This window comes from Camelus ferus, chromosome 13, assembly GCF_009834535.1.
Source record: "Camelus ferus isolate YT-003-E chromosome 13, BCGSAC_Cfer_1.0, whole genome shotgun sequence".
Lineage (NCBI taxonomy): Eukaryota > Metazoa > Chordata > Mammalia > Artiodactyla > Camelidae > Camelus > Camelus ferus.
Genome location: NC_045708.1, coordinates 28,638,912 through 28,652,615, shown reverse-complemented (window position 1 = coordinate 28,652,615; position 13,704 = coordinate 28,638,912). Strand labels below are relative to the sequence as shown.

The 13,704-nt window shown below is 37.8% G+C and overlaps 1 protein-coding gene across 1 annotated transcript in view; it reads right to left on the bottom strand.

Annotated features, from left to right (window-relative positions):
• Positions 1-1,176: 1,176 nt before the first annotated feature.
• The window catches only part of RLF (RLF zinc finger), a 71,801-nt gene continuing 59,273 nt past the window's right edge, over positions 1,177-13,704 (bottom strand). The window contains exons 7-8 of the mRNA XM_006188041.2: positions 10,700-10,841; positions 1,177-6,290 (exon numbers count right to left, since the gene is read on the bottom strand). Of these exons, the coding sequence (XP_006188103.2) occupies positions 1,644-6,290; positions 10,700-10,841 (4,789 nt within the window). The 3' untranslated portion in view covers positions 1,177-1,643. The remainder of the gene's footprint in view (positions 6,291-10,699; positions 10,842-13,704) is intronic.

Genomic DNA, 13,704 nt, shown 5'->3' with positions numbered 1-13,704 from the left:
TGAGGAAACTTAAGCCCACAGAAGTTAGCTCAAAATCCCACGGAGTCAGTAGTCACCTCAGCCTCCACGATGGTCCACTGTTTCTGCCACTTTTTCTTTCAACAGATTCTTATTTGAGACTCTGTTACCTACTGGGATCTGAGCCCAGTAACGATTTGGGCTTGGTGGGTGCTTTAGACTCTTAGGGTGAGGAGGTGGCAGAATAAAATTCCTGAAGAGCTGTCAAAACAAGGTTTAAAGATTTGAGAAAAGGTCTTAAAATCCTAACCAAAGGCATAAGAAAGGGATGCTAGGAGTGTTTGAGTCATTTCATTGCTAACTAATGGAAGTGGCTGAAAACTTCACAAGCAACCAAGAACAAAGCCACTATATTTAAAAAAACACACTGCTTTCCCTGTCATTAGACATGGATGTCCTGCAGTCCCCTCAAACTTAACACATCCAAGGACCAACTCACCTTGGCTTTCCACCCTCTTCCCCAAAACCCATTTCTTCCTTTTGAATTCTCATCTGAACTGGTTGCATCACTACTGAACCTTAAGTTTTCCTCAAAACATTTTTTTCACTCTCCAATGCCCAATAATCCTCTTAAATTTCTCAATTTCACCTATCTTCCCTCTGCTGCAGTTGTCATTACAGACTCTCACCAAGTTTGCCTCAGTTACTTCAACAACCTTATTATCTACTGCTTCCATTCTCAGCCCCTCAAATTACACTCATTTCAAGTGATCTATAGATTATTAATATGAATGTTTTGTTTAAAATCCTCCAAAGGCTCTCAACTGCCTACAGGCTCAATCCAAAGTCCTCAGCGTCCTCAGTGCTCCCCATTTACTGCCAGCCTATCAAATTACTTGTAGTTCCCCTAAATTTGCTATGCCCTTCACATCATGGTTGACATACCCTCTCTCTTCTACCTGCAACTCCTGGACGTCCTCCTCTGGGAGCTAGCTTTATTCTCAGAGCTAATTATTCTATCTCAGAGTTTTCTTTCAACAAAAACTTCAGTCATTCAAAAAGAAGCTTTGATCTGAATGGTTTGGTTAATAAGAAGCAAAAACAAACAAACAAACAAAAAAAAACTACTGGGGTAAAACATAAGTGCACATTCCAGAAAATACAAGTGCAATTCCAGTTTATGTGTGGCATGAAAACTCATTATGAGTAAACAAGAAATGGGTGAAAAATTGTAATTTATTGAAACTCAACTCAAAAAATATAAGATGCTGTAGTGTACAATATATTACACAAAGCACCCTCAGGTGCACATTCAAGTCAAGTAAGAACTCCATATCCCTTTCCCTAGCCCTCCCACCCTGGGATCTTAGTATTGGTTCCATATACAATCATGCACACGTAATCTGAAAAAGGAAGCCCCGATATATTTTGATGTATTAATTAGCACCAAACAAGAGTACAGTTCCATTTTTTTAATAAACAAAAAAACCCAATCAATAAACCAACTGGAGAGCTAATGGACTCAGCCAATACTGCTGACATAGATATTATACATTCATGTAAATACACAGCCTATTCTACCCTAAACAACAGTGTGGCTGGTTCTCAGCCTTTGTTCGAGTTGGCAATTGTCCCCATGTTGCAGTGTTGGAGCCAGTCTGTTGTTTCTAAAACAAAATCGCTATTTAGGAACTTCCTACACAAAGCTCATCTGTCTTTTTTGTTGGAAACAAGTCTAAAATTGGTGTGGAAAACTTAGATCTTTCAAGGACAACCACTGGCCGAAGATAATGAAGCTGTTTTAAGGCAAGTTCTCCACAGTCTGTTAATGCTTTGTCCAATACGACCCTCAGGTTTTCCAAGGAAGGAACTGTTGCTGTCTCAGCTACTATTAAAGGTGGGATTGCTGTCAGGTTCTCATGAATTGCAGAGTCACTGGAAGAATGAGGTATGTCAACTTCAGGGTTATTGTCATTTACTGTATTATTTGCCATAACACTCCCTGTTAAGTCATTACTGGGTTGTGAAGAATTACTTAATGTTAAGTGCTCTGAAGGTTCCCAATCATCAAAGTCATCATCTTTCTCTTCACTTTCCTGAATAAATTTCAGAAATGAAGATTCGAATCCCATAGGTTTGTAAGTCTTCAAATCAAATGACCGGGGCTGTGGATGCTTCCTAAAATTTTCTTTTGGGACATGGGTTGAAATTTTTACAGTGTTTTCTTGCCCTGAACTTTGCTGCCCAGTTTCTGGGTCTTTGATCCTTGGTAAAGGCAGCTGGAAACTTGTGAAGTAAGTCCCACTTTCAGTCCCACTGGGATTAGGTATGGAATTTTCTATTTTACAAGGAGGCGGCTGAACTATATTACATTGTTCCAAAGTGGTTTCTGAACTATGGTTGCATTTCAAAGTTCCTCTGTAGAGCAGAGTATTTGCATCAAAAACTGGGTTGCTTTCTGTACATCCTTTCTGACCTCCATCCCTTTCACCTGGATGAAGGGAATCAGCGGTCTGGACCGGTATGTTACTGTCACCTGGGGAATGGCTGTGCTTTGTGAGCTCTGATTCACAGCTTCTATCTTCTTCTTTCTTTATACAGGGCTCTGCTTCAGAAGGGGGCTCCTCCTTAATTTTGGTACCGTACTTAACACAAACGACAAGATTTTCCATCTGTTGTTCTAAGTAGGCACTACTCATCTGATGGGTACGTTTGTAATGCCTCACTATGCTGCTCTCCAACTTCACCACAGATAAGCATCCTTGGACCATGCAGGGGTATTGTGTGTGCTCAGAATGCTCCACACACATATGGAGAGCTTCAGCTCTTGTTTTAAAACTAATTGGAGCTTTCTTTTCTTTAATTAAGCCACACTTCTTAGCCTTAGCATTAAATGATCTCCTGGTAGTCTGATGTTCATGCCCCTGAGTGTGAGCTGTTTGACACACCTTTTCACTCCTTAGTAGCCTTTCATTTGCCACTTTCTGGCTTCTAAACAGATCATCGTAATAGTCCTTATGTCGGTAATATACATGTTGAGAATAATTACTTCGATGGGTGAAAATCTGGCCACAGCCATTAAGATCACAATGAATTTCATAATCTGAATGTATTTCTCCTTCAATATTATGCTGTTCCATCAAGTGGTGCTTCAACTTGCTGAACGTATAAAAAACAGCAGGGCACTGAGGCTGGTTACAGGAAAACCTGGCCACTGATTCAGCTTCAGAAAGCACTTTAGGCTCTTCAATGTGGTCTAAGTTGTGAGAGTCACTACAGTGCTTGGCAAGAGCTTTGGAACACAGGAAGCGTTTGTTACATTCCTTATATTTGCAAGCAAATATCTTTTTACATTTGACAAGTTCCCTTTTGGTTCTTGCTTTGTCTTTCTCTAAACATAACTGCTCTTTGTTGTACTGATGTACAGTTCTGTAATGGCGAATCAGGCCTTTTAGATTGGTGAAGGAGGAGTTGCAAGTTTTATGGATACAATGGAATGGTTTGTGGTATTTATTCAAAATATAGCAAAGATTTCCTTTAGCAACAGTTCTCCTGCTACCCCTCCCCTCTCTTCCTTCTCCTTCTTCTCTATGGCTACCTACTGGTGATGAAATATCAGATGTTTTACTCTCCGTTTCTTCACAAGATGACTCCAGATCTGTTTCTGAACTGCATTCGTCTTTTTTAGAATGACAGTGTGGCTTCTCAGAGTTACTGTTGGGGTCACCTCCAAGTTCTGCAGAACAGTCACCTTTCAACCTGTCTACTGAGCATGGGCCTTCGTGATCACATTTTTCATTATCTAACAGTTTTTGAGTTACTCTATCACTGCCAATCTGATGTTTATTTTTATAATGAATCCTAAGGTGTGTTTTTCTTGTAAATGACCTCTGGCAGATATGACACTGGAACGGGGAATATCGATGTTGAAACATGGTTAACTGAAGGACTTTTTCTTTTGAATAATTATGTTTTTTAAGGTAATGCATTAACAAAGCCTCTCTGGTCACAAATTCATATTTGCATCCTTGAAGCTCACAGAAAAAAGGCTTAGCTGCCAACTGCGCAAGGTACTGACTTGGCATATTTTCATCTTGATTCTGAAAATTAAGGTCTGAGATAGGTGACACCCCTTGAAGAGACTTAGCACCACTGGATGGGTACCCCTGCAATGACCCTGAGAAAGATCCATGTGTTATTGAGTTTTTCAAGCTTAAATGTTTCAAGCGTAACAGAAGTTCCAACATGGTATCCTCTGTACATGGCCTTTTAGAAGCACAAATGGAGGCTTCGGAGGAATAACCTTGATGCTCTCGTTTACATTTAGTATGAATATTGTGATCTAGACCTTCATCTGGGGAGTCACTGTTTGTATCTGAGCTGGGTTTTGGTTCTGCATCAAACTTTTCAGTTGTTTGATTATGTTCATTACCCAAACAGGGAAACAGATCTTTTGTCTTTATCTTTTTGGGTTTGAAATAGTACGGATGAACCTTCCTTAGATGCTTCTGCATCCCTTTTGCGTTTTTGTACGTGGAACCACAGCCATCGAAACCACACGTAAACTTAGTCCCATCAAAACACACTGCCACGTTGGAACATTTTTCTTTTAAACTGGAGGGCACAAAGACTTTCTCATGAGATAATAATATATCTTGCATGGTTTCAGAGTGATCCAGTGTGTCAATTAACTCTTCATTCATGGACGCTGAAGAGCTATGACTTAACTGATCACTAGAATTACTGTCGCTGTTTTCTTTCAGATTTTCTGCAGTTTCTATTTGAGAACTAGCTGATCCTGAACAGAAAAGAAGATCCTCTGGTAAATGTGATTTATCCGTTTGGTCAAGTAGGTGGGGCTGATCAGCACAATCTTGCTTTTCACCTGCTGCAGGCTCCTCAAGTTTCACTGATTTCTTCACGTCCCCATTTGAACTTGCAACATTATGCATGGAGAGGTGATTCTGGTATTCAATTTTGGAATAGTAGAACTTCTTACAGCCAACAAAGTTGCATGTGTAAGATGCATCCCTAAAGTGTTGTGCTTCATGGTGGTAAAGCTGTCCCAAGTCACTGAAAACAATATTGCAGCCATTTAATTCACATTTGTAACGCAGATCATCATGTTTCTGTTTGTGGTTAAGCAGTTCATTCACTGATCCAAACCTAGCATAGCAATCTATAGAGACACACATATAAGGCTGAGGACCACAATGTACTTGTTCATGCTCTCGCAGGTGAAAAGCGGACATGAAATGTCGTCGACAATAAGTACACTTCTCTCTTCTATTTTTCATATCCAAGTAGTGCTTGGCATTTTCATCATTATTTTGGTGTTCAGCTTTAAGATGCACACTTAAGTATTTAAACTGCTTAAACACACGGGAACAGTCTGTGCCAGGACATGGGTACAAATCTCGGTCTTGCAGGTGGCAGTCTTCTAATTTGCTGAATGTGACATATTCATGAGACTCTCCTTTGGCTTGTTCATTCAATGACTGACTCTGCTCCAGGGTTGCAGAAGGGCTCTTGGGACAAATTCCCTTTTGAGAACCTTTCAACAGCAATTTCTTTCTAGAGCGGTCCCTTCTGCTTGGTGGCATTTTCACATGTTCCATCACATGAGGAACAAATATTTCTTTTCTCTTGAACTTTTTAATACAAACTGGACAAGTGTAAATTCCATCTTCCATATGCATCTTAGAATGGTGAAGAATTCTGGCCTCTATACATTCCCGCTTACATAACAAACAGAAAAATTTATACTGAAGCCACCTCTGGTATCTTTCAGAAGAACCAATGGGTTTTTTGTCTCTTTTCTCCTTATGCTGATCTGTCAGATCTCTTCTTCTATATTGTTTATCTTCTTTACCTTCCTCATAGTCACTGAGAAACGACTCCAAAACATCTGTGTCGTTGATAGACATTTCATAGCCACTTAGATCATCATCAGAATCTGAGGCTTCTTGTCCCAGAAGTTGGTGGCAGTGTCGCTTTAAAGTTTTCCAGTCCCAAAATTCAGGATCAAAAGGCCAGTGGGCTTTTAAAGCTAATAAAAGCTCACATCGGAGAGAATTTGGAACTGGTGCATTTTCTTCATCAAATTTTTGATCTGGTTGTGAATACAGTTCTTCCAACATATTAAATCCATCCAAACTGGGCTCAATTAAGAATTCTGTGAGTTGACAGGCACGTCTAACTTCTAAATCTTCAGGTAAAAGACAAGCAATTGTTTTACAAACTGATGCCTTCATTTCTTCATCCTCACTTGATCTGAGTTGAAGAGCTCTGACACACAGTAAAATTGACACCCCGAGTCCAGCATCTTGTGCCTGTAAGAAAAATAGGGAAGAAAAGTTTTTTCCCCATTATGGAAACATTACATAACTATCACCGTTAAGGTACGCATGCACACGCACACATACACACAATCTTAAAACATTTAAAGTTCTTAAATTTTATCTTGTATTTTCCTTCCTGCAAGTTACATTTAGAAGATCCTTCTTGTCCCAACATGCAAACGACTGGATTAGATGCCACAACCGTGAACAACAATGTACATCTACAGAGCATCCAATTTTACAGGCACTGCATATTAAAGCAGTCTCTAACCCTCAAGGAATTTACCTATGTGCCAAATGTATAAATAATAAAGGCACAAGAATTCAAAGGAACTCAGGATAAATAAGCTCACTAAAGGATTGAAAAAAGAATTGTCTCAAGCTGGGTAGGAAGGACAGGGCTTAAATAAATGGGTGCAAGAGGACGCACATGTATAAAAACGAGTCTAACGTTGAATTCAATTTGAAAACCTAATGTGTCACGAACAATTGGGTGTTTTCAAAAGCTCAAGGATAAAATAAATTATTCTTTCATCCCTCCTAAAAGAATTAATACTTTATAGTTACAGGTGTACTGAGCTTCCCATGTTCAAACGGAAAGAAAATTTCTCTACAGCAGCAGGTTCTCAGAAACTAGTCAAAAATCAGAAAAAAGATCTAATCATGTGATAAAAGACGAGGGCGTACAAGATGATTCTTCCATGTGAAAGGCTGAGAGGGTGTGTGAAAATAATACGAACAAAGAAAAGCAGGATCATATGGCAGAGTGGCTTAAAATGCAGTACTTAAGAGCACAGAATTTTGAGTAAGACTTTGACTGCCTTGGAATCCCAGCTTCACAATGGTGTCAAGTTCTTATCTCTTCTATTCTCGTCTGTAAAATGGTAATAGTAGTGGCAGTACTAGATTTTCCTCCTAATGTTCTGAAAATGAAATAAGGTGGCATAAACTGATTACTACATTGTAGTAATCGGTATTCAAACACAATACCATGTAAAATACCTGAGGATAAATTCCACTGTTCAAACCAGTAATCAGTTTGCTAAGCAATTATTCTGTTAGGCACCGTTATAAATGCTGAGAACACAAAGAAATAACTGCTATCAATTTACAGAACCCTTACTACATCCTGGGCACTATTCTAAATAAACTTTGCATACATTATCTTCATGTTACAGATGAAGACACCAAGGCTCAGAAAGTTAGCTGCCCAATGTCTCCAGCTAGGGAGCAGAGCAGCAAGTATTTAAACTTAAAGCAATCTTTTTCCAGCACCTGAGTCTTAATCACTTTACAGTCTATACTGACTTCAAAGTTTAACTGACTTGGCTATATCCCACGTACCCTTAATACAATATGCCAAGCCACTTCTTCAGTTTTCTGATTTAAAACCTATCAAATTATTCATATCTGTCAGTTTCTTCAAAATTCAGCTCCACATTCCATGTCCTAATCCTAATTTATTCACCACTCCTTTAACAAGTAACTTCTTGGTATCTGTTCAGAATGTATAATGGTATTTCTAGTGGTTTGGTGTTTTTTTTTGAAAGTGTTCTTAGTGATTTAACAAATTTTATCATTTCAACCAGATTAGGCTGTTTAAGAAAGAATGAACACTCTCTGCTGTTTATCTCACAGAGTCTTCCAAAAAGGGTTACGTAATACATTGTCAAGAACCTATGAATTATTTTAAAACTTAACCAGACTTTCTCCAAGTCCTCTGCACTCTGACTTACAAATGATAACCTTATATCACATTATGCAATCTGTCAAGATACCCATGATCTATATCCTAACACATTCTAATTTTCAGCTTCTTTATTACTAAAGAGAACGGCTTAAACTAGACAAAGAAATGTTTTGCAAAATAGTACTACTGTATGTTCCACCAAAAAGGGCCCTATGGCCAAATAAACTGGATCCAAGATTATTCCTCTTTTCATACTTTCCACTCCACATATACCCACATCTACATTCATTTTGTGACACCATTTTTAAAGTCTTGAGAGAGACCCTGGATTCTCTAGTCATCTCTTCCACTATGACATTCTCAAGTCACAGTATCAAAGTTTAACAGTTCTGAGCACATTTAACTGATGACCTGGTGTAAGCTCTCTATTTATAGAAAACCAAAGCCCAGAAAATAAAGAAGTACTATTACAAGGCCCTCTCCATTATATACTACTGCCTTCTGTGAGAGACCCAAAGCCCACAAAAGCTTTCCAGCATCTTTAATCTTTTTGATCCCAAGGGCTATGTGACTGGTTGCTGGTTGTGCCAGGATCCTTTCACCTCTTCTTTTACAAAAATAGAACACCTGGTTTCATCTGGTTACAATGTCACTGGAATAATACATCTCCTAGCCTGCTCTGCAGCTAGGTGTGGTGCTGTGTGTGTGTGCGTGTGTTTTGAAGGAGTGGAGGAAAAGGTGTGTCATAGTGTGGTTTGCCCCTCACCTCTCTTCTTGCTATCTGGAATGGAGAGTATATTACATTATAGCTGGGATTGGAATAGTTAGGTCTTGGAACATGAGATGGATGCTATGTGTTAACAGCAAACAAAAGGAACCTAGGTTTCTGATATGTGGAGCCACTAAAGCAACCCTGGCCTTTCCCTGGATTATCTACCTGTACAAGAGAGGGAGAGATATCTATCTTCTTTACATCACTACCACTGTGGGATTATCTACCATTCACACCAGAACTAGATCCTAACTGATTTAGGTTAGATCACCTCTCTTTTAAAAAGCCAGAGGTGATATAAGTCTCTCAATTTGAAAGGGATTTCATACTTACTCCCTGTCCACCCCAGTCCTTATCTTTTCTACACTTCAGGACAAATATCATAAATAAGGATTATAGTGGAAAATATCCTAGACTGGGGTTAAGAAGAAATGGGTTCTCATTATACAGGTGAACAACAAATTTCTTGGTCTGTATCAGAAACCCACCTTCCCTCATCCTCTAGCAGTTCTCCCATTTTCTGTGGTTCCTCGTGGTAAGCAGAATTCTAAGATGACCCACATTTTTGTATAATCTCCTCACCTTGAATATAAGCGGAATCTGTAAATACGGTATCAGTCCCATGATTACATCATGTTATATGGCAAAAGGGACTTTGAAGACGTAATTAAGCCCCCAAATCTGTTATCTTAAGACAGGTGGATTACCTAGACCTGACCTAAACACTCGAGCCCTTTAAATCTAGTTGTAGAAGTCAGAGATGAAGGAAGTCATGTTCAAAGAATTCCTTGTGTCTCTGAGGGCTTGAAAATGAAGGCATGGGCGTGAGGGTGGCTTCTAGGAGCTGAAAATAGACTGTGGCTGACAGCCAGCAAGAAAATGAGGACTTTAGTCCTACAACTGAAAGGAACTGAATTCTGTCAACAATAAAAATGAGCTTAGAAGCGTTTTCCCCAGAGCCTCCAGATAAGAACTCAGCCTGGCTGACATGTCAATTTCAGTCCCGTGATAGTGAGCAGTGAACCGTGTCACACTGTGCTGAACTTCTGCCCTACAAAACTGTGAGCTAATAAATGATGTTGACTGAAATGCTAAGTTTGTGGTAATTTGTTACACAACAACAGAATACTAATACTTTCCCCTTAAAGATTAAGAAAACCCAAAACCCCAAAATCAAAACTTTATAAAAGAGACGGGAAGTATCAAAGATATAACTGCGCCTTGACATTAGTATAAACAATCTGTGGATGTTATGAAAGAAGTAACCCATAAAGTATAGCCATAAACCGACACAGACATGGGAGTATCACGATCTCAGTCTCGGGCAGATAAACCAGAGCATACATTGTAAGACTCACCCCAAGTCTCTAGGCTGGCAGTCTTAGCATACTTTTACAGGGCTGAACTTAAGAAACAAGTTCATGGCACTTCATTTTCTTTTAGGAAACATTTACTCCTTAAAATTATCTAACTTGTTTCTTAATTGCATGGAAGTTTATAATTTATATACAGTCTATTCTGGAACTGCTCTATTACTCCAAAACCTAGAGAATCTATCACTCCATCCTCAAGGAGCTGAAAAATAAAATTATACTTTCTCCATTTAAATTATTATGTTAATTTGCAAATAAACATGCCTGTATAAAACATAGAACACTGTTCCAGGAAAAGAAGATACAGGGTGGCTGAGGTGAAAATCAAGAAACATCACCTCTCCTTCCTCCTGTGGCCTGCCATGTCAAATCACTATTTTCCATGAAGAAAAATTGTGGATTCCTAGGAAGTAAATCTGCAGAAACAGATATGTCCAGTTCCATAATCTTATTAAACCCCATTATTTTTCATTTTCCCTTATCTGAAAGGAATTGCCTGAGAAGTTATCTCTCAACTCATTTCTTCCCTCAAGGACAATCAGCATAAAAAGCATAAATTACTCACTTCAGTTTGTATAACTCTAATCAGGCAAAATAAATGCTGCTGTGTTTTAGCTATGACACCAAACTGGCGACAGCGCTCCAAAAAAGTGTCTACAGAAGGGTCGATTCTTCTTTGCAGTTTACTCCAAAAGAGAGTCAATTCCCTATAAAAAGAAAGAGTACGGTAAAATGTTTAAAGCAACTGGGATTTGCTACTTACTTTCCCACCCCATTTTTTTTGGTTTGTGAAAACACGTTGATAGTAGAGTAAACAAAAACTAGAAGGAAAAACTGTCTATATCCCCTGTTGCTTCCTCCCAAACTGGTAAAATTGTTAAGAAGGCTCCTTGAATATTACCCTACTTCTTTTTTCTTTCTGTCTGGAGAAAAATAAAAACAACAAAAGATTACTTCCTTTACGCTGACATTTTTGAAGACTTATTTAGATCCCATCTTATTCCAAAAGGTTTTACCCTTTACACTGGTAGTGAACTGACAGAATTAAACCCTAGCCTAGTGGGCAGGGATCGTCAGACATCACTACACTGCCAACAGAGTGTATACAACTAACAAATGTTCTAACGGTATACTTCTCTACGTTAATCCCGTGGGCCCTTTCCGTCTCTAAAATGGCTAAAATACAAGAATCCCACAAGTCTTCATTATGCAAACAAAGAAAAGCTTGAAAATAATAAGCTAAATAAAAGTGCTGAATGGGTTAAGAGAAAACTCTCAAGGAAAAGCACTAGCAACTAAAAAAGTGCCCAGGATAGAAATGCTAATGTCAATACGAAACGTGAATGTCAAGGAAAGTTAGCAAAATGGAAGAGAATGTTACCACTAAAAAATGTGGCTCTTCTCTGTACAACCTCAATGAATACTGTGTACTTGTTAAATGACTTCCATAAAAAAAAAAATTACATTATTTTCTCAAGCCAGTTTTAGAACACTAATATCCTATTTTTGCTATTAACACAGACTATTCTGCGAAGCTGGGTACAAATTCAAATCTTAAGAAATGAATATACCTCTTTTTATAATAGATTTGAAAATAAATATATTTAATAGAACTTATTTTCTTATACTTTTAAGGAGGTAACTGGGATTCTCATCTGGTAAAATTCTTACATTAATATAAAACCTGCTTCTAAGATTGAAATGAATATATGTCTCAAAAGACATGATTAAAGCTTATAATATTTAATGATGGCAAATTTGAGCTGTAACAAATACAACTAACTTAAAATGCTGTTAAATATTTGTCTTTGGTTACTAGTGTTGCTTTCCTAACCAGAAGAAGTAAAAATTGAGATACACCAGCTTTGAAAATAGCTACCAGACAGGCAAGTAATTGGGATGACTGCTCATTTTTAAATTCAGAAAACTGCTGCATTTCACATGTAAGCATCTTACTAATAAAACTTTAAAGAATAATGCAAAATTCTGAATAACAAAGGAAATGGATAATTACATACGGTCAGAGATAAAAGGGAGGAGTATCTATCAAAATACACATATGTGAAATCTATGCTATTTGAAAAGAACAAAATTATCCAAGCTAGCAAAACCTGATTACAAAGATAAAAGGGTAAAGGATATCCACTATCTAAAACTCATCAACTAGCTGGAAGTGTAAAGTTAGGCAATCTGATAAAGTGATGAAAGGCAGGTTGAGAATTAAGGAGTCTTAAATAATTAAAAAAAAAAAACCACAATGTCTAGGGCTTCACGTATTCCAAATTAAATATTTCAAGCTCTAGTTATGTTAACTCCAAGTAACCATGATTAAACAGGGGCATTTTATCATGTACTGTGTAATCTGTACACATATTTGCAGTTAAAATTCAACAATTTAAAACTACTATTACCTACCCCAACATAAAAACACGCCTGAAACCACGACAACCAGTAGATTACTTGTGAGAATGCCAAGATGTCACTTTAATCATCCATTCAAATCTGCACAACAGAACAATGAAACCACCAACAGCAACTTACAGCCTGCTGGACCATATAAGCACTAGGACAATACTACCGCAATGACTACAATGATCTTTTTTTTTTTTAAATGGACAACCATTAAAGAATATATTGAAAATGATTCCACTGTATGGATGCTTCCAATGTTCAGATGATTTATTATACCCTCAAATTAGCCCACTGTCTACCTCAAGACAACAAAATGTATACAAACTCAGAAAAACTGGAAAGGAAATACAGTTCTATTAATAGCAGGAAACATATTTTAGTGGAGATCTAGCTCCCAAGCAAGAAATTTAAACTATACTGTGTTTCTGCAAAGCAGGAGGCCCACAATGTCACACTGTGATCTAGAATTCAGGCATTTTAGAAATGGGACAAAGAGCACTTTTTGGATTTAAGGAATGACCATCCCTTAAAGAAAGTCCATGCAAATATTGATTTTCATGACCTCTTTTTCCCTCCCTACAAAATTCAGTTAAACACTGGATCTGGTTTTTGCCAGGTGCTGGGGACTCAATTGTAAATTAGACAACCGGGCAACACTGGTATATCTCACAGTCTAGTTGAGAGAAAACAGACACGAAAATATATCTAAAGAAACACAAATACACAACATACAAGATTTAAACTCAGAGAGATTACAGAAAGCAAAGGTCAACCCATCAAATACACATTGAAAGCTTAGTGTGAAGGTTTAAAGTTCAACTGTATAATTTTATTTTTAACATAGCAGCAGTAATTACGCATCTGTATGTACACTGTCCCATTCAAAATGGTTATCTTTCTCACTTGCATGGCTACTCTAATTATGTTACCATTGCTAGGCATCTTGAGGGAACTCGTTCCTCCAGCACCTCTTTGACTTTTACAAACAGCCCAAAATCTTTAGGGGTCAAGTTTAATGAATAAGCTAAGTGATAATGCCTTTTGAGATCAATAATATGATGACTGCTATAAAATAGTAAGATATAGTTTACTGTAATTTGAAAATGTCTCTGAAGGAAATTTCTCTTTTAGGTGATAAGTATATAATTTACCTTTCAG